General features: G+C 48.0%; 1 protein-coding gene across 6 annotated transcripts in view; it reads left to right on the top strand.

Moving 5' to 3' along the window:
- PAX8 (paired box 8) overlaps positions 1-17,652 on the top strand; it is a 39,179-nt gene extending 21,527 nt beyond the window's left edge. For 4 of the 6 annotated variants that reach the window (XM_081868495.1, XM_081868492.1, XM_081868491.1 and 1 more), the window contains exons 6-11: positions 2,377-2,505; positions 5,867-6,033; positions 7,337-7,460; positions 8,385-8,486; positions 15,171-15,260; positions 17,268-17,652. In XM_081868495.1, the coding sequence (XP_081724621.1) occupies positions 2,377-2,505; positions 5,867-6,033; positions 7,337-7,460; positions 8,385-8,486; positions 15,171-15,260; positions 17,268-17,338 (683 nt within the window). In that variant the 3' untranslated portion in view covers positions 17,339-17,652. The remainder of the gene's footprint in view (positions 1-2,376; positions 2,506-5,866; positions 6,034-7,336; positions 7,461-8,384; positions 8,487-15,170; positions 15,261-17,267) is intronic. The other 2 variants (XM_081868494.1, XM_081868493.1) reach the window with 1 other exon arrangement.
- Positions 17,653-18,614: the final 962 nt, after the last annotated feature.

Raw genomic sequence — 18,614 nt, 5'->3', positions numbered from 1 at the left:
GAGGCCCTAACTGAATAGCACCTGATCCTGAGAAATAGAACCTCGTTCTTTTCTCCTCTGTTCCTAAGCAACTGGGCCTAGATAGCAAAATCTGCCTGCTTTTTACAAAAGATTTTTGGCAAGAGGTCGAGGCCTCCGTAGATTATGAGGCCCTGGGCTGCAGCCTGTTCAGCCCATATGTAAATCCGCCACTGCCTGCAGGTATTTGGTTACCTGTCGACATAGGTAAAGGTAAAGGGACCCCTGACCATTAGGTCCAGTCGTGACTGACTCTGGGGTTGTGGCGCTCATCTCGCTTTATTGGTCGAGGGAGCCGGCGTACAGCTTCCGGGTCATGTGGCCAGCATGACTAAGCCGCTTCTGGCGAACCAGAGCAGCGCACGGAAACGCCGTTTCTCTTCCCGCCAGAGCAGTACCTATTTATCTACTTGCACTTTGACATGCTTTCGAACTGCTAGGTTGGCAGGAGCAGGGACCGAGCAACGGGAGCTCACACCGTCGCGGGGATTTGAACCGCCAACCTTCTGATCGGCAAGTCCTAGGCTCTGTGGTTTAACCCACAGCGCCACCCGCGTCCCTACCTGTCGACATACACCTTTTTTAAAACCGTAAAATGCAAGGTTTCTTATAAGCCAGGAGTGCACAAGATAGCAGGTGACAACCAGCAGCACAAGTGTGTCGCTTCAAGCCAGGGAACGACTGCAAACCCCTTGAGCTGCCTTTCCTCCCCCTTTCCTGCCCTGTCTCCCATAACTGCAAGAGCAAATCTTATTTTTAATAGAACTCTTTTGCACAAGAGCAGTTCTGCACAAAAGAATAAAAGTATTGTGAAGGCGACTTCAATAACCGGTGGAGAAGGGCTGGCTGCATCCTTTCCTTTGGACTTTGGGCTTTCCCCCCATTTTAATTTGGAGGTGATTCTGCTGTATTATTAAAATTGTATTGATAAAATTATCATAATTATTATTTTTAAAGTAGGAGTAGGGGGTGTGGCAAATGATGGCACCCAGCAAAACTAATGTGTGTCCACAATCAGGTGCCGTGTTGTTGTTTTTTTTGAGATTTTCTTCCCTTATAGCGTTATGCATGGATCTGGAAAATCTTTATGTAGGGCGGGGGATGGGGGGCAGTGCAGTTTGCCACCTGGATAAAGAGGAGGTCATGAGGATGCTGCAAAAATGAAAATAGAGACACAAGCAGCTTCAAATACACATTAAACTCCACTGTGGTTGAGCCCTAAGTACTGAAATGTTCTTAATTATTTTTTTGGGTGCGGTGGGGAGGGAGACATGTAATTGTGTGTTTTTTGTAGAGAATATTTTTTTATTAGTTTCTATAATCAAACCCATGTAAATAAGACATTGCCTATTTTAATACAGTGTTACCCCTGTACAAATGAAAAAAAAAAGTTTAAATATTTCTCCCCCCCCCCAATTTTTAAAATTAATTTTCCACATTTATAACAAAAATGACATATAAAAGCGCAAAACAAAACACCTTACAATACTAAAAGAAAGAAAATTTTAAAAAGAATAAAAACACTTATTACTTCTAGAATCCAAGTTAACTTTCATTGTAATCTGACTTCCTCAATTCTCCTCAACTGAATTTCATTGTACAGTAACACCTTTGTAACAGTTTTCCAAAATCATCTTTCTAATACAATTAACACCTTCAATAAACTATCTTCCTCTCTTTTCTTTTTGTCTTAAATCCATATTACTATACAACGTCCTTATTCTAGTCCTAGGCCTATCAGATACTTTCATGTATCTTCTACCGGTAATTATCTTATATTACAATATTTAGCTAAATAATCTTTACATTTCTTCCAATCTTCTTGGTGTTCCTCTTCTTTCTGATCGTGGATTCTTAAAGTCAGGTCGGCCAGCTGCAAAAAGTCCAGCATCTTCATCTGCCATTCTTCTACAGTTGGTATTTACAAGTTTAAACAAGTTCTACCAATATGGCTGTTAATTTCTGTACAATACCAACTCACAGTACAAGTGGATATATATTCCCCAAAGCTTGTAATTGTGATTTTTTGTAAATAGCCCTACTGATGTTGTTTGTTAAAGTGATTTCCCACCCTTCTGAAGAGTGATAGAAACATCTGATAGCTAGCTTGGAATCTCTGCCGTTGTTCCATGGCAGCAAAGTGAAGCTTTGGTCCTAGCTGGAGGGGAGCGTTCCCAAGCTGAGCACCTAGGCCACCCTTGCCCCTTGCCATGGGGGCGAGTTCTCCACTTGGCCAGTCCTCCTAACTGCTCTTCACCGCCACAATCCAGTGTGCCCTGGAAGAGGGGTTGGGGGCATTTTCCTGGGAGGGCCTGCTGATATTTCTCCACTAACCCCCCACTGCTGTGTCTCCTCCAGTCCCCAGCTCAGCTGTGACTCCTCCTGAGTCGCCCCAGTCAGACTCTCTGGGCTCCTCCACCTACTCCATCAACGGCCTTCTAGGGATCGGTTCCCCCAGCAGCGACCACAAGAGAAAAATCCAGGACAGTAAGTGACGTTGGGCTGGGAGGGTGCGGCAGGGTCTGACTCTGGGAACCTCTGTTGTTAACATGTAGTTTCTCCAAGTTGTGAGTGCAGGTTCAGAAGTGCTGTGGTGGATGAGGGGACACTTGTTTTGTGCCGAAAAGGACGGAAACCGCAAGCTCAGGCTCCAGACTGACTTCTGTTTGGTTCTAAGTTTGCTCCGTAACCAGCAATGGTGTTCCATAGTCTCACATTGTGCCTGTTTAACTTTGGACACCTCACTTGCCCACAATAACTCTGCTGCACGTTATGGTGGGGGGGGGGGGAATGCTCCTGTAAGCCAAACAAATTTTCTTTTCTTTTTTAAGATGATCTTTATTGGTTTTTTATAATTACATACTATACAGACACATATTATATTACATTTTACATTTATTCTTGCTCTCATATATATATGTATGTTATATATACAGAAAATGATGTGAAATAGGGAAACCACTAGAACGGAAATAAACCTCATAATCAGAAAATACAAAGAAATTTACTGGACAATAATACCAAAATGAATTAAAAATGTATATTATGACCAAGGCTGAACAGTATTTGTAAATGAATATAGACAGACAACAAGAATTGTATATATAGAAAGATTTATTTGTTTACGGGCATTTCATGGGCAAAAATTGAAGAAGAACAACTATACAGTATACAAAATGGATAAAGACAATGCGAAAAGTTAAAGCCAAACAAAGTTTCATTCAGTCTCTCAGGCGGCTTAGATTTCATTTGGCTAGGGCAATTGTATGAGTGGAATATTGATAAAATAGCAACAAATCCCTCCCTTGCCCTTTGCATGGCTCAAACTCGCCGCCTTAAACTCCCCACAGGTGAAAGTAGATGCTGACTCACAGAACCTCATCAAGTGGTGGCTGCAAAGTCAGATTTCTTTGCTACTATCACTGCAAAAAAAGAAGTTTTTTTTTAAAAGGGATGATTTTATGAAACGAACATTATATGGGTGGGGTGGGGGTGGGGAAGAGGGAGGGAGCCTCAAAGCCCTTTTGGGGAGGGAAAGAATCCCCCCTCCCCAAATTGTCCCGTCCTGATTGGTCCACCGAGTGATGAGACATGACAGAAATGGTGGGTGTAACTGTCTGAAAATTCTATTCGCTAGACAATGAGGGAACCAGTAGCGTAGCGTGGGGGGTGCAGGGGGGGGCAGCCGCACCGGGCGCAACACCTGGGGGTTAGGGTTAGGGGGCGCAAATCCACAGGTTAGGGGGCGCAAATCCACGGGTTAGGGGGTGCAAATTACTTGCCTTGCCCCGGGTGCTGACAACCCACGCTACGCCACTGGAGGGAACTGCAAGAGGATACGGATGGGGGGGGTCAGGTGAACTGCAGGGGGGTTTGGCAAGGTCTAAGGGGGGTTGGGGGAAGGATTGGGGAGTGGAACGAGGAGCGGCCCAGTCCTGGGGGCACATGCACACATGGATTTATATTTGTGTATATAACACGGCGCAGTTGCAAGAGGCCCATTTACCGAAACCAGGGGCGCCGACTTATAAAAAATATTGGGGGGGCCCATACCGGGGTCCTGCCCCGGGAAGTTTTCTAAATTTTAGATGAAAATTAGTGAGTTTTAAAGTTTTTTAAAAGTATTTTAGAGTCATGTGATCAACATTAGAACCCCGAAAACTCGACTCTCTATAACTCCACACTCCGGGAAACTCGACAAGCCTGAAACACTTTTTGGCTTTGAAAAAAGAAACAAAACATAAACACGCACGGTATTTTCGTAAAAAGCTAATTTAATTTACAGTAACAATTATGCTTATAGACTATTACAGAACAGTGAATATATAGCTCTGAAAAGACTGAAATGATATTTAAATAAATCCTAAACTATCATTAAAAGAATAAAACATAAAATATTGCTGTCGCACAGTAATAGCACTTTGATTAATAAGTGAAATAGCTAATTTAAGCTTACTTTGAATGAGGCTGAGGGTTCATTAAATAAAAATAGTATCTCAAAGTTAATGCTTTAATACAGTTAATAAAGTTAATACAGTATGCCTAATACTGTATGTAAATACTGTAATAATGTATGTAAATAACGGGCTTTAATTGGGTCTTACACCCTAAAAATATTTTTGAAAATAACTAATACAGTACTATAGTAATATAGAAATACAGTACTAAACTAGTACTAATATTTCGAAACTGAAAATTTAACATTCTGTATGTATTTAATTCTCTATTTTATAAAGATTTTTAATATCTGACAGTGAGTTTGGAGTAGCCCAATGCAAAAATCCTGAGGATCCATGTGGATCCGTGCTTTGTAACCATGTTTTTGCACCATTGCGACCCTAGGCAACAGTGGGTGCGTGATTTTTTTGGTACAGACTGTAGCCATGGACATGTAATGTGATCTGATGGTGAATTTGGGGTGACCCAATGCAAAAATCCTGAGGATCCATGGGGATCCGTGCTTTGTCACCACGTTTTAAATGGGGAGGGAAGGAAAAACACAGAAGGGACTAGAAGCACAAGAGGGGTGTGCGGAGAAGCAGCTGGCTAAGAATGCAGGGGAGGAGTTTAACGGGGTGGGGGGGAGGAAAGGAAGGCAAAAGTCCCCCCCCCAAGCCAGCCCTCTCTCTCTCTCTCCCACCTGCGAGTCCCTAGAGCACGGAGAGGAGGAGGTGGTGGGCTGGAGCCGGCAAGCAGTGTGACTAGGAAAGAATTAGAAGGAAGGACTCGATCCTTTCCTTAACCCTCTGCTTGCCAGGAGGGCAGGGGATTCCCTGCTCTTTGTTGAGTTTGAGCAAACGCAGCAACAGAAGCGGGTGGGCAGTGAGACCCTGAGGCAGAATGCAGGAAAGCAGCAGCTTCCGCCTTCCCTCCGCCCGACCGCCCGATCTTATTTTTGCCTTATTTTTGCCTATTTTTGCCCCTGCGCTCCGGCGAGTCAGCTCCAGGGACCACACATTCGCTCAATAACACGCACAGACATTTCCCCTTACTTTTTAGGAGAAAAAATCTGCGTGTTATAGAGCGAAATTTACGGTAATAATTTTCTTAAATTATTGGGGGGGGCTGAGCCCCCCCCAAACGAATTTTTGAGGGGTCTCAGGCCCCCTCAGGCCCCATGGAGTCGGCGCCTATGACCGAAACGATCCTTGCCATCCCTGAGAGCCCCTTTGCATCCAGGAGGGCTGAGCAGGAAGAGAGCATGGAACAAAAAACACCCTGCGCGAAAATGCCATGGGCTTGGGGGAGAGAGAGAAAGAGAGAGAGGCATCCTTTCCCACAGGTTAAATCCCAGCAGGTAGGCTAGGCAGAGGCTTGTCCAAGTCGGGCTGATTGCGGCTTCCCTCAGCAGGTGACCAGGAGAGCGGCCAGCTCAGCACAGACTCTCAAGGCAGCAGCACCCCCCACAAGCACCTGCGCAGCGAGGCGTACGGGCAGCACCTGCTGGAGTGCCCTTTCGAGAGACAGCACTTCCCAGAGGCTTACGCTTCCCCCAGCCATGCCAAGGGAGAACAGGTGTGTGCGGGAGCCAAAGGCCGCCATGACATCCTTGAGGTGGGGTGGGGGTGGAGGGTCAGGGCTGGAACTCAGTGGTAGGCGTACGTTTTAGATACAAGAGGTTCCAGGATCCATCCCTGGCACCTCTAATGTGTGAAATGTTCAGGGAGGCAGGAGAAGATATATTGTTTAATTATAGCCTTCCCAACTTGTGTTAACAAGTTCTATGATTTAGCAGAGTAACATTCCCCTTTTAAACTTACACAGCGGATAGGTTTGCCAGGGTTGCATAAGTCTCCAAAATAAGTTTCCTGGTAATTCCCCTTTTATTCCCTCCTAAAAAGAATAGAAACGACACAGTCTTGTATAAAAGTATAGAAGAGTTTACTCACACGTTCTGTTCACAAATGGATCCCAGAAGGCAGACTTAAGTTACAAAATATATACATGTGGAATCTATCCCATAAGGAGATACAGTGGTACCTCGGGTTACAGACACTTCAGGTTACAGACTCCACTAACCCAGAAACAGTACCTCGGGTTAAGAACTTTACTTCAGGATGAGAACAGAAATTGCATGGCGGTGGCGCAGCGGCAGTGGGAGGCCCCATTAGCTAAAGTGGTACTTCAGGTTAAGAACAGTTTCAGGTTAAGAACTGACCTCCAGAACGAATTAAGTACATAACCAGAGGTACCACTGTAGTTCCTTTGTCCTCTCTTGGCTGAAGAGAGCATCTCTGGCTAAGGAGATGTTGCTTCTTCAAGGAATGGAGTCAGAGAGAGAGATGGCTGCCTGCCCTGTGCTATTTTGTTACCTGCACAGGTAAGGTCACGCCCACCTCTGGTCACATGTAGAAGAAGTTTGTCCCAGCACAGGAGGAAACAGGAAGTTTATCTACTGGCTGGACAAACATCCCTCTTCACGTCTAAACATGTCCACTCTAGGAATGTTGTATTTGACTGCTCTGTGTTTCACACCCCACATAATGTTGATGCCCCAGGTGGTGACTCCCTAACCGGCAGGCGGGGTGGGGGGGGGGGACATGGATGGAGGTGGGGGAGAAGCTACAAGGCTGAGTTAGAGGTATGATGAATATATTCATAGAACCATAGAGTTAGAAGGGACTTCACAGTCCAACCCCCTGCAATGCAGGAATCTCAACGACGCAGGAATCCCATCATATTGTGAAGGGATTCAGGGCTCATTGACACCGAAGGGATGTAGGGAACAAGTAGGGATTCCTGTGGGGGGGGGGGAAACCAGGGGGCCGAGGACTGTGCTCAGATCCTTGATCTCCTGCTGCCCCCACCCCTTTCTCAGGCAGGTATCTATGCCGTGCCCCTGCTCAACACATCCATGGACGACGGGAAATCTATGCTCACGCCTTCCAACCCATCGCTGAGTCGTAACCTGGCGGCCCACCAGACATACTCTGCTGTGGCAGGTAAGGGCTGCCCATTCAGGGACGTCTAGGCACCCAACACGAGCACACCTGTGGGTGCTCCAGGCCCCACAACAGCTCCGAAGGAGAAGCGGGCAGGGTGTGCCCTGTGCATATTTGTAGCAAGTTGGTCACACAAGGGTCTGCGGTTTGTGGAGAGGTCTTTGTCAAAGTCTTAGCCTGAATATCAGGAGGCATAGCTGTCAACCTTCCCTATTTTTTGCGGGAAATTCCCTTATTCCAGCGCCGTTTCCCACTGCTATCCTGGATTGTTAGATATCCCATAGACTGTCCCCGGGACAGGTGAGGCTGCTCTACCCTTATTTTCAAATCTGAAAGTTGACAGCTATATCAGGAGGAGAGCAATGGGTTTTCCCCAAGTGGTCAGGGGGTCATTTGGAGAGGTGAAATGTGGGGTGGCACATCAGTTAGGTACAGGTAAGGGTAAAGGGACCCCTGACCATTATGTTCAGTCGTGGCTGACTCTGGGGTTCATCTCACTTTATTGGCTGAGGGAGCCAGCGTACAGCTTCCAGGTCATGTGGCCAGCATGACTAAGCCACTTCTGGCGAACCAGAGCAGCGCACGGAAACGTCGTTTACCTTCCCACCAGAGCGGTACCTATTTATCTACTTGCACTTCGTGCTTTCGAACTGCTACGTTGGCAGGAGCAGGGACCGAGCAACGGGAGCTCACCCCATCGCAGGGATTCGAACAGCCGACCTTCTGATCGGCAAATCCTAGGCTCTGTGGTTTAACCCACAGTGCCAGTGGGTATTGGCTGGTGCTTCGGGAGGCAGGCAAAGACACATGGGTTCAATGCAGTTTGTAGATTCCTGAGCACCTCAGCTGCTAAGGGTGTTTCCTGGCATGTCTGTTGATTCTGGTTTCCTCTGTCCCTGTCTTCCCTCTCTCTCCCTCTCTTAGGGCGCGAAGTAGTTGGCTCCACCCTTCCAGGCTACCCTCCCCACATCCCAACTGGCGGGCAGGGAAGCTATAGCTCATCTGCAATTGCTGGCATGGTGGCAGGTAAGGTGCTCCTTGGGAAAAGCTTCAGGGGAGGAGGAGGCGGAAGGGATGGGACTCAGGGCAGTGAGGATGCCCATGGCTGGCTTTGCCCCTCCCACGCACTTTCAGGCTTTGCCACCTCCCCAGATTGCAGGGAAAGTAACATGTGGTGGGTCTCATAGCTTTGTCCTGCCCCCCTCTTCACCCATTCAACACAACCCTGTCACTTAAAAATGGATGTGGCATTTTTAGAGAATAGAGAAAATGCCTCCTACCGGGGTCTTTCCATCCCCAATGAGACGCATCAAACTTTTGGAGTTATGCAGCACAGCATCTCCCCTTCCAGAGCAGCCAGGAAGCACACACCCCCCCCCCCGCCACTGCAACCCACAAGCCTGAGGCCACCCAGCCCCATCTGCCCCCTTAAAGGGCCAGCTTCTGTTGGTGCTCCTTCACCCAGTTGGCATTAGGCCTTCTCTGCCCACTGGGACCATCCGTTCCGCCACCCCACATCCCTCCCTCCCTCGTTTCTTTGGGTTATTTCAAGCTCATTTTCCTACTCTGCTTTCATTGTAAGAAATCATGTTGCAAAACACAATGTTAGACTCACTCCAATAAAAGTCTTGAGAATGCACAGCAGCAATAAAAACCAGAAGACTTAAAAACAGCCATCACTCATAAAACACTTTCCATAATGAAAACGTTTTCTAACGCTGTCTAAAAACAAGAAACAGAGGAGCTGGGCTCCCCGAAGGAGAAAATTCCGCCACAGCTGTGGCGCCACCACTGATATGGCCTTGTACCTGGCAGTCCCTTTGCAAAAGTGGCCTACAGTGCAAGGCCTCTGAGGCCAACTTGATGCAGGCCCTGCAAGTGTCCCTATTTTTCAGGGACATCCCTGATTTAGAGAAGCCATCCAGGTTTCTGATTTGATCATGGAATGTCCCACTCTTCCTTATGATGTCTTTATTTTCATTTTCATTGGGGAAATGTTGGAGGGTATGGAGTTATCCGACTCCATAGCCATCTGAAGGCAATCCTGTACACTGGTACCTCGGGTTACATACGCTTCAGTTTACATACGCTTCAGGTTACAGACTCTGCTAACCCAGAAATAGTACCTCAAGTTAAGAACTTTGCTTCAGGATCAGAACAGAAATCGTGCTCCGGCAGCGCGGCGGCAGCGGGAGGACCCATTAGCTAAAGTGGTACCTCAGGTTAAGAAGTTTCAGGTTAAGAAGTTTCAGGTTAAGAATCTCCAGAACAAATTAAGTTCTTAACCCTAGGTACCACTGTATAAGGAAGGTTTTTGTTTTTGTTTTTTTAAAAAAAGGTTCAATGTTTTATATATGTTGGAAGCTGCCCAGAGTGGCTGGGGCAACCCAGTAAGGTGTGTGGGATATAAACAGTAAAATTATCTTTATGGAATGGGACATCCCTATTTTCATCAGAGAAATGTTGGAGGGTGTGCTTGACGGCTGGAGCAAGTTCAATGGAGCAAACGTTTTCCTCCACGAAACCTGATCCTAGCCATTGACGTGTTTGAAAAATGAGCTCAGAAACGATTTGGCCCCTCCTCCAACTGGCAAGTCGGATAAGTATAAGAGGATCTGACTTTCTGTGGCCATTTTGCAGCCTCTAAGGCAGGGGTCAGGAAACTTTTTCAGCAGGGGGCCTGTCCACTGTCCCTCAGACCTTGGGGGCGGCTGGACTATATATTTTTTTTTGGGGGGGGACGAATGAATTCCTATGCCCCACAATTAACCTAGAGATGCACTTTAATTCAAAGCACACATTCTACTCATGTAAAAACACCAGGCAGGCCCCACAAATAACCCAGAGGTGCATTTTAAATAAAAGCACACATTCTACTCATGTAAAAACACGCTGATTCCTGGACCATCTGCGAGCCAGATTGAGAAGGCAATTGGTCCAGATCCGGCCCCCGGGCCTTAGTTTGCCTACCCATGCTCTAAGGCCAAATCCTGTGCACGTTGACTCTGAAGTAAGCGCAACTCTGTTCAGGGGTGCTTGCTCCCTAGTAAGCATGTTTTGCTTGCCAGCCTAAGCTGCGCATGAACTTTGCAAGCCTCGAAATTCTGCTGTCAGGAGGAAGGCCTTGCCCGCTGAGGCGGGAGAAGCTGGCAAGCTGGTGCCGCCGTTCCCTTTGGCTTGGCGGACGTGCTGAGCTGGTGTGTCCCTGGGTTACCTTGGAGATGTGGTTAATGCAGCGTTGAGAATACAGAATCTTCTCCCTTGCGCGCTCCCTCCCCTCAAGCGTGAAATGAGATTGGTCAGGAGAAGAAAGGAGAGATTGGGGGCTGTTTTTACACCGCTTGTAATGAGAGCACTCAATCAAATGCCCCTTGAAATCTTGTTCCCCTCCCTCGCAGTCAGGCTACAGCCCCACCCCCCTCACCAACACCAGCATCCAAATGGTTTGAGAACCTGCTCTAACCGACACCCCCCCTGCACACACACACACACACAGCTGAAGACAACCTAAAGACAAATACAAAGACACCTCTATCCGCTAAACCAGGGGTAGGCAACCTAAGCCCGTGGGCCAGATGCGGCCCAATCGCCTTCTCAATCGGTCCGCGTACGGTCCAGGAATCACTGTGTTTTTACATGAGTAGAATGTGTCCTTTTATTTAAAATGCATCTCTGGGTTATTTGTGGAGCATAGGAATTCGTTCGTCGCTTCCCCCAAGGTCTGAGGGACAGTGGACAGGCCCCCTGCTGAAAACGTTTGCTGACCCCCCAGTGGCGTAGCGTGGGTTGTCAGCACCCGGGGCAAGGCAAGTAATTTGCGCCCCCTAACCCGTGGATTTGCGCCCCCTAACCCTAACCCCCAGATGTTGCGCCCGGTGCGGCCGCGCCCCCCTGCACCCCCCACGCTACGCCACTGCTGACCCCTGCCTTAGAGGCTGCAAAATGGCCACAGAAAGTCAGATCCTCTTATACCTATCGGACTTTCCAGTTGGAGGAGGGGCCAAATCGTTTCTGAGCTCATTTTTCAAACACGTTAATGGCTAGGATCAGGTTTCGTGGAGGAAAACTTTTGCTCCATTGAACTTGCTCCAGCCGTCAAGCACACCCTCCAACATTTCTCTGATGAAAATAGGGATGTCCCATTCCATAAAGATAATTTTACTGTTTATATCCCACACACCTTACTGGGTTGCCCCAGCCACTCTGGGCAGCTTCCAACATATATAAAACATTAAACATTTTATATAAAAAACCCACTTCCCCTATACAGTAGTACCTCAGGTTAAGAGCTTGATTTGTTCTGGTGATCCGTTCTTAACCTGAAACTGTTCTTAACCTGAGGTACCACTTTAGCTAATGGGGCCTCCTGCCGCCGCTGTGTGATTTCTGTTCTCATCCTGAAGCAAAGTTCTTAACCTGAGGGTTAGCGGAGTCTGTAACCTGAAGCATCTGTAACTTGAAGCGTATGTAACCCGAGGTACCACTGTATTATTTTTTCAAAATATAGTCCAGCCCCCCCACAAGGTCTGAGGGTCAGTGGACCGGCCCCCTGCTGAAAAAGTTTGCTGACCCCTGGGCTAAACCCTACATGGGAGGAGCACCAACATTAGTGTACGTGACATATTTGGAGTACTTGGAGGAAGTATTAGAAAAAGAATTATGCATGGAATTAAACATTGCACTGATACAATCAATCTGTGCAGATGTTTCCTCCTGCCAGATGGAACAATCTCTCCCCCCCTCCACTCTTCTGGGACTCCAGAGAAGATTTGAGGGAGGTGTGTGGGGAGAAGAAGGGGGAAGCCCCATTGTGGAAATGGGAGTCCTGTTGCTGGCTTCTGTAGTACACTGGGTCAAGGCCACATCACACTTCAGAGTGGTGAAAAAGCAGGCCCTCCATGTGTCCCTATTTTCCAGGGATGGCCCCGATTTAGAGAAGCCATCCCAGTTTCTGATTTGATCCCTGAATGTCCCGCTTTTCCTTAGGATGTCCCTATTTTCATCCGAGAAATGTTGGAGGGTATGGAGTTATCCAACTCCTGAGCCAGCTGAAGGCAGCCCTGTATAGAGAAGTGGGTTTTTTAAAATGTTTAATGCTTTATTATGTTTTTATATACATTAGAAGCCACCCAGAGTGGCTGGGGCAAACCAGTCAGATAGGTGGGGTATAAATAGCAAATTATTATTATTATGGAATAGGACATTCCTAAGAAACATTCAATCCTTCCTCCTAGGGAATTCTGCGAATTGTAGTTCCGTGAGGGGAATAGGGGTCTCCTAACATCTCTCGGCACACTTTTTTAAAATCTACATTTCCTAGGATGCTTTTTTTTTTTTTTGAGGGGGGTGGGAGCTATGACTGTTAAAGTGATATACAGTGGTGCCTCGGGTTAAGTACTTAATTTGTTCCGGAGGTCTGTTCTTAACCTGAAACTGTTCTTAACCTGAAGCACCACTTTAGCTAATGGGGCCTCCTGCTGCTGCTGCGCCGCCGGAGCACGATTTCTATTCTCATCCTGAAGCAAAGTTCTTAACCTGAAGCACTATTTCTAGGTTAGCGGAGTCTGTAACCTGAAGCGTATGTAACCTGAGGTACCACTGTAATCGTGCTTTAAGGTTTGGATGTGGCCGAAAATAGCATCCAGACTTCTGTGGATTATTACTTATCTGTCAGGAGGAGCCTCTCCCCCCCCCCTTGGTGGAAGATTGGGAGTGAGAATATAAACTGCTAATAATGCTTGACTAAATCGGGCTGTGGTTTCCTTATGAAGACACTGATGTGGGTCACCGTTTTCTTTCCATTTACAGGTGTATAGATAGACCTCTGCATATTTAGAGAGCCCCCCAACTGTTCAGATGCTGCTGCCTTCCTTTGGGGTGCCCCCCGTCAGTGGCGTAGCGTGGGGGGTGCAGGGGGGGCCGGCCGCACCGGGCGCAACATCTGGGGGTTAGGGTTAGGGGGCGCAAATCCACGGGTTAGGGGGCGCAAATTACTTGCCTTGCCCCGGGTGCTGACAACCCACGCTACGCCACTGCCCCCCGTTTCACCTCCAAACTGAGAGGGACCCATTACGAAATGTTGCAGCATAGAGCGTGTAGAAAGGGGGGGGTCAATCCTTTTCGGAGTTTCACCTAAGAATGCATCCTCAGGGAAGGGGAATTTCAGGAGCGGAGAAGAGATTAATGACACCCCCACCCTTGTTTCTCACCCCACTTTCTACTGCTGGAGGGCTGCCCTACCCTAGCTTGCGCATTTCAGGGCAGGGTAGTTCTGAAGACTGAACCCTTTGAGCCTCTGCCTGGCTTCAGGGGTCCCTTGCTCAGCCTCTGCTCAACTGTCACCAGCAGCCTGCCAACTCAGAGGTTCTTGCCAAGGCCACTGAGCTTTTATAAAAAAAACCTTTTCATGAACAGGCTTCGGTATTTCTGCGTATATGAGGAGTCTCCCAGGTTTGCAGAAGCTGCTCCCTTAAATTTGGGTGCCCCCATTTCACTTCCATCTTGAGAAGCACTAGAGCCCAAGTCCCCCCTGTGGGAATGTTCAGGGAGGCAAGAGAGGATATATTGTTTATTAATATCCTTCCTAACTTGCTCTAGCAAGTTCTATAACTTAGCAGAGTTTTACATTTTCCCCTTTAAATGCACAGCAGATAGCTGGTTGCAGGCTTGTTTAAGCCTCTCAATATTAGATTCCTGGTAAGTTCCCTTAAAAGGTAAAGGTAAAGGGACCCCTGACTGTTAAGTCCAGTCACAAACAACTCTGGGGTTGTGGCACTCATCTCGCTTTACTGGCTGAGGGAGCCAACGTTTGTCCACAGATAGCTTCCGGGTCATGTGGCCAGCATGACTAAGCCGCTTCTGGCGAACCAGAGCAGCGCACGGAAACATCGTTTACCTTCCTGCTGGAGCGGTACCTATTTATCTACTTGCACTTTGATGTACTTTCAAACTGCTAAGTTGGCAGGAGCAGGGACCGAACAATGGGAACTCACTCCGTCGCGGGATTTGAACCGCCGACCTTCTGATCGGCAAGCCCTAGGCTCTGTGGTTTAACCCACAGCGCCACCCACATCCCTGACATCCCTCTTAAAAGAATCAACAACCTTGAGTAAAGTATATATAAAAGTTTACTCACATCATCAGTTCACAGTTGGATCCCTGAAGGCAGACTTAGATACATATATGTACATGTGGATCTACCCCGTATGGGGGTTAATCCCAGTGACTGCAGACTGGCAGTCACTGCAGTTCACACAACGAAAGGAAGGTGAAAAAGAGGAAGTGAAAAAGAGAGAGGTGTGCTATGTGCCTTGCCCTTTCATTACCTGGGCAGGTAAGGTCACGCCCACCACTAGTCACATGCAAAAGGAAGGATGCTCCAGCCAGGAGGAAACAGGAAGTTTTCGACTGGCTGGACCAAACATTCCCCTGCATGTCCACTCTAGGAAAACAAGGAATGTTGTACTTGATTGCTATTTGTGTATCACATCCCACATACTCTTAGAAGGCAACAGGAGGAAGATGGCAATGATGATGGCGACAACCAGGTTTGGCATCTTGATTTTTGTGGTGCCCGATGAAAACAAATCTGTAGCCTTAACACCACATCAACCCTGCATTTAGCTGTTGTGGAGATGTCCCCACTTGCAGCCCCACCAGCGAGCCTCTCCCAGCTGCCTCTGACGCGTGTTCCCTTCTCTTTGTCTCCAGCAGGGAGTGATTATTCTGGCGGCGCCTACAGCCACGGCCCTTACACCAGCTATGGAGAGCCCTGGCGATTCCCCAACTCTGGACTGCTGGGTGAGTCTCCTCCTCTGTGGCTGCAAGGGCAGGTGGTTGGGGGTGGGGGGCTTTCCCAGCTTGGCCTGGCAGCTTGTGTGTCAGGAGCCTGACTGGGCTGACCTGACCTGCTATGAATGCTGGAAAGTAGAACTGTTTACTTGTTGCACTTCTGCTGAGATTCCTGCATTGAAGGGGGTTGGACTAGATGACCCTTGTTCCCCCTTCCAAATCGAAGATTGCTCTTTGCAAGCTCCCAGCTCCAACATGACCTTCTCTTGGCAGAGTTGTGAATGCAGTCACTGCCTGCGGCTTCCAGCAAAATATTAAAATACAGTAATTTTGTCAGCATCGCCTTTGAGCCAGTGTCACCAACTGGACTCATGCACTTCAACCCCGACTGGGTTAGGCGAGCTGGGTAGCACTTCCAGAGACCACCTTTTACACAGGAACAGGTCAAAGTGCTGTGGACTCACAGCTTAGAGTTGTGAGCACCGGATTCACTTCCACAATATAGTCGTCGCACAGCAGAGTATAGCAGAGTCTGGCATAAACGACTCGGAGAGCAGCACTGTAGAATATCTTCTTTTATTCTATAACTATAATACAAAACTATATACAGAGCTAAATAGGTCTAAGCATAAATGAATGCTGCACTGAGTGTCTGCAGCTGCTCTTAGCAGCAACCTTATCTCTACACACGATCTCTAACACTCAGTCTCTCTCTCTCCCCGACACACTGACTGACTGACTGACTTGGTGCTGGAGCTGAATAAGTAGAAAGCAGAACACTGCTCCTCCTCTCTGGAGAATCAGCAGACTCGTCGGGAGATTCTAGGATATGGGAGGGGTGAAATCTCCTCAAATTCATCAAATATTAAAAGCTTCCTTAAACAGGGCTGCCTTCAGATGTCTTCTGAAAGTCAGATAGTTGTTTATTTCCTTGACATCTGGTGGGAGGGTGTTCCATGGGGAGGGCACCACCACCAAGAAGGCCCTCTGCCTGGTTCCCTGTAACTTCACTTCTCGCAGGGAGGGAACCGCCAAAGGCAAAGCTGTCAATGTTTCCCCCTTTTTAAGGGAAATTCCCTTATTCCATATAGGATTCCTCACAAGAAAAGGGAAAAGTTGACAGCTGTGGCCAAAGGCCCTCAGAGCTGGTCTTCAGTGTCTGGGCAGAACGATGGGGGTGGAGACACTCCTTCAGGTATACTGGACCAAGGCCGCTTAGGGCTTTAAAGGTCAGCGCCAACACTTTGAAATGTGCTTGGAAAACGTACTGGGAGCCAATGTAGGTCTTTCAGGACCGGTGTCATGTGGTCTCGGCGGCCACACCCAGTCACCAGTCTAGCTGCCGCATTCTGGATTAGAAGAGGTGCTTTCTCCAGTGGAAAGCAGGTACAAGATGATGAAAACTTGTGACAAAGGCTAAGAACAGTGATTATCTGATGAAAGAATTTGAATGGGATCCCCAAATTTTTGGAGGGGTAGTGGCGGTGGGGAGTTAGACAAAATAAACTGTCCATTACAGGACTCCATATCCCTTGTAGGTGGGCTTCCTTCCAACCCCATTTCCTTGCCACAAGTGACCACGCAGAGAGGTCTGACTGAGACTCTCCTTTCCCCAGAGGCCCACAGCTCTGCCCAAATATTTTGAAACCCAAAGTGACCAAAGCCCCACCTCCGCTTCTGCAGCCAGTCACACACCTTGCACAGATGCCAGATAACTTTCTGCTTCTCTTGCGGGAAGGAAGCCATTTGACCAAAGTCCTGCACAGGAAGGAAGTAGCCTGGCCCTGTCTCAGAATAGGGGGCAGGGTTAGTCAATCATCCCCCGGGCTGTTTTGATGGCATCTTAACATGAACCCTGCTGAGGTCTGCAAAGGCTGTGGGTACGAGATGATTAATGTGTATTGAGCTGGAGTGAATGGTTAACCTGGGCAGGTTATTTGCTAATAGCCTCTCTCTCTCTCTCTCTCTCTCTTTCTCTCTTTCTCTCTTTCTCTCTTTCTCTCTCTCTCTCTCCAGGTTCCCCCTATTACTACAGCTCATCTTCACGGGGCCCTGTACCTCCCAACACCACCTACGACCACCTGTAGATGATCCGATCCAGTCCCTCTGGGAGCCAGGCCAGCTCTCCTGCGCCACTCTGTTTATAGCCTCTGTTTATAGGCAACGAAGAGGGAGGTGGACTGGTTCAATCTACAGAGTGCCCCAGTGGGCAATGGAATCCACACAAGCAGTTGCAGCAATTGCAAGCATGCAAGGCCATCCTGTTACCCATGAAGCTGGGAAGGATGGAGGAGCAGATAGCATTAATGTGCTTGCGTCCCTGGACTCCAAAAGTGAGGACAGTCTAAACACCTTGAAATCGAGGAACTCAAACCAATGAAATCAAGTGATGCTTTATGAAGTCACTATACTACTGTTCTCTCTTGCACGAAGGCGGGTGAAGGTGCTTGTGCAAACTGTGGGTCTTTGAAAGGACTGGACACTTGGAGAGGGGCAGAGGGAGTAGTTGGGAGAAGAGCAGGCTTGGGGCCAGGACAGGGAGCTTGAACGCCTGGGCTGCTTCTCTCCTCACCCTAGGGGAACCTGGCTGCAGTTTAAGTTGCTTGCTCGTGCAGGTTGCACCATCCCTTATTTCTGGCTGTTCCTGTTTCGTTCTTGCCATGTTTGAACAGCAGGAAAAGGAAGGCACAAATGCAGCCTCAGAGATAAGGACCCCAAATGCAACTTTTGTGGGCGAAGGCAGATGCAGCTGATTCAGTTACGGATGGGGCGAGGACAGATGGGCTGAGCTCAGTCTTTCGGTCAGAAGGAGTGGGGCACAAGAAACAGCTGGTGGGAAATTTCCCAGTGGAGGATTCTCAGCCTGCAAGTTAAATCTCACAGTTCCTCTCCTGGTGGGCTCTTTCCCCCTCATCCTCTTTTACTGGCTTGCTCTAATACAGGGGCCAGATCTGGCCAGCAAACTGCTCTTGCCAACATTTGCAGACCTGATCTCATTTCAGCGTTGGCAGGGTACCTGCAAAGTTGCCAAGGCAAGATGTTGAGGGCCTTGTCCTTTTTGAGGGGTTGAGCTCTCCCTTTGCCTAGTGGAAACTGAAGCAGAGCTGCTGGAACATGGTAGGTGTCGAGTTGCACTGTGTGTCCACGTCTATATGCCTTTGTTTCATGCTGTATAGACAGTACTTTACACAAGCTGCATCCCTGGGAAATGGGTGTGGGTTTTCGCCCTGCCTCCATCAGCACAGAACAGTCTCCTCCCCTGCATCCCTTTGAATAAAAGCAGTTTGTATTAATGACACAAAACCCTTGGCTCTGTAGGGACGTGTATAGATGCTAGGAGAGGAGATATTTATGAGATATTAT

The sequence above is a fragment of the Podarcis erhardii genome (assembly GCF_964252035.2).
Source record: "Podarcis erhardii genome assembly, chromosome: 7".
NCBI classification, from domain to species: Eukaryota; Metazoa; Chordata; class Lepidosauria; order Squamata; family Lacertidae; genus Podarcis; species Podarcis erhardii.
Note: the sequence above shows the minus strand (reverse complement) of the source record. Positions and strands in the feature narration are given on the sequence as shown.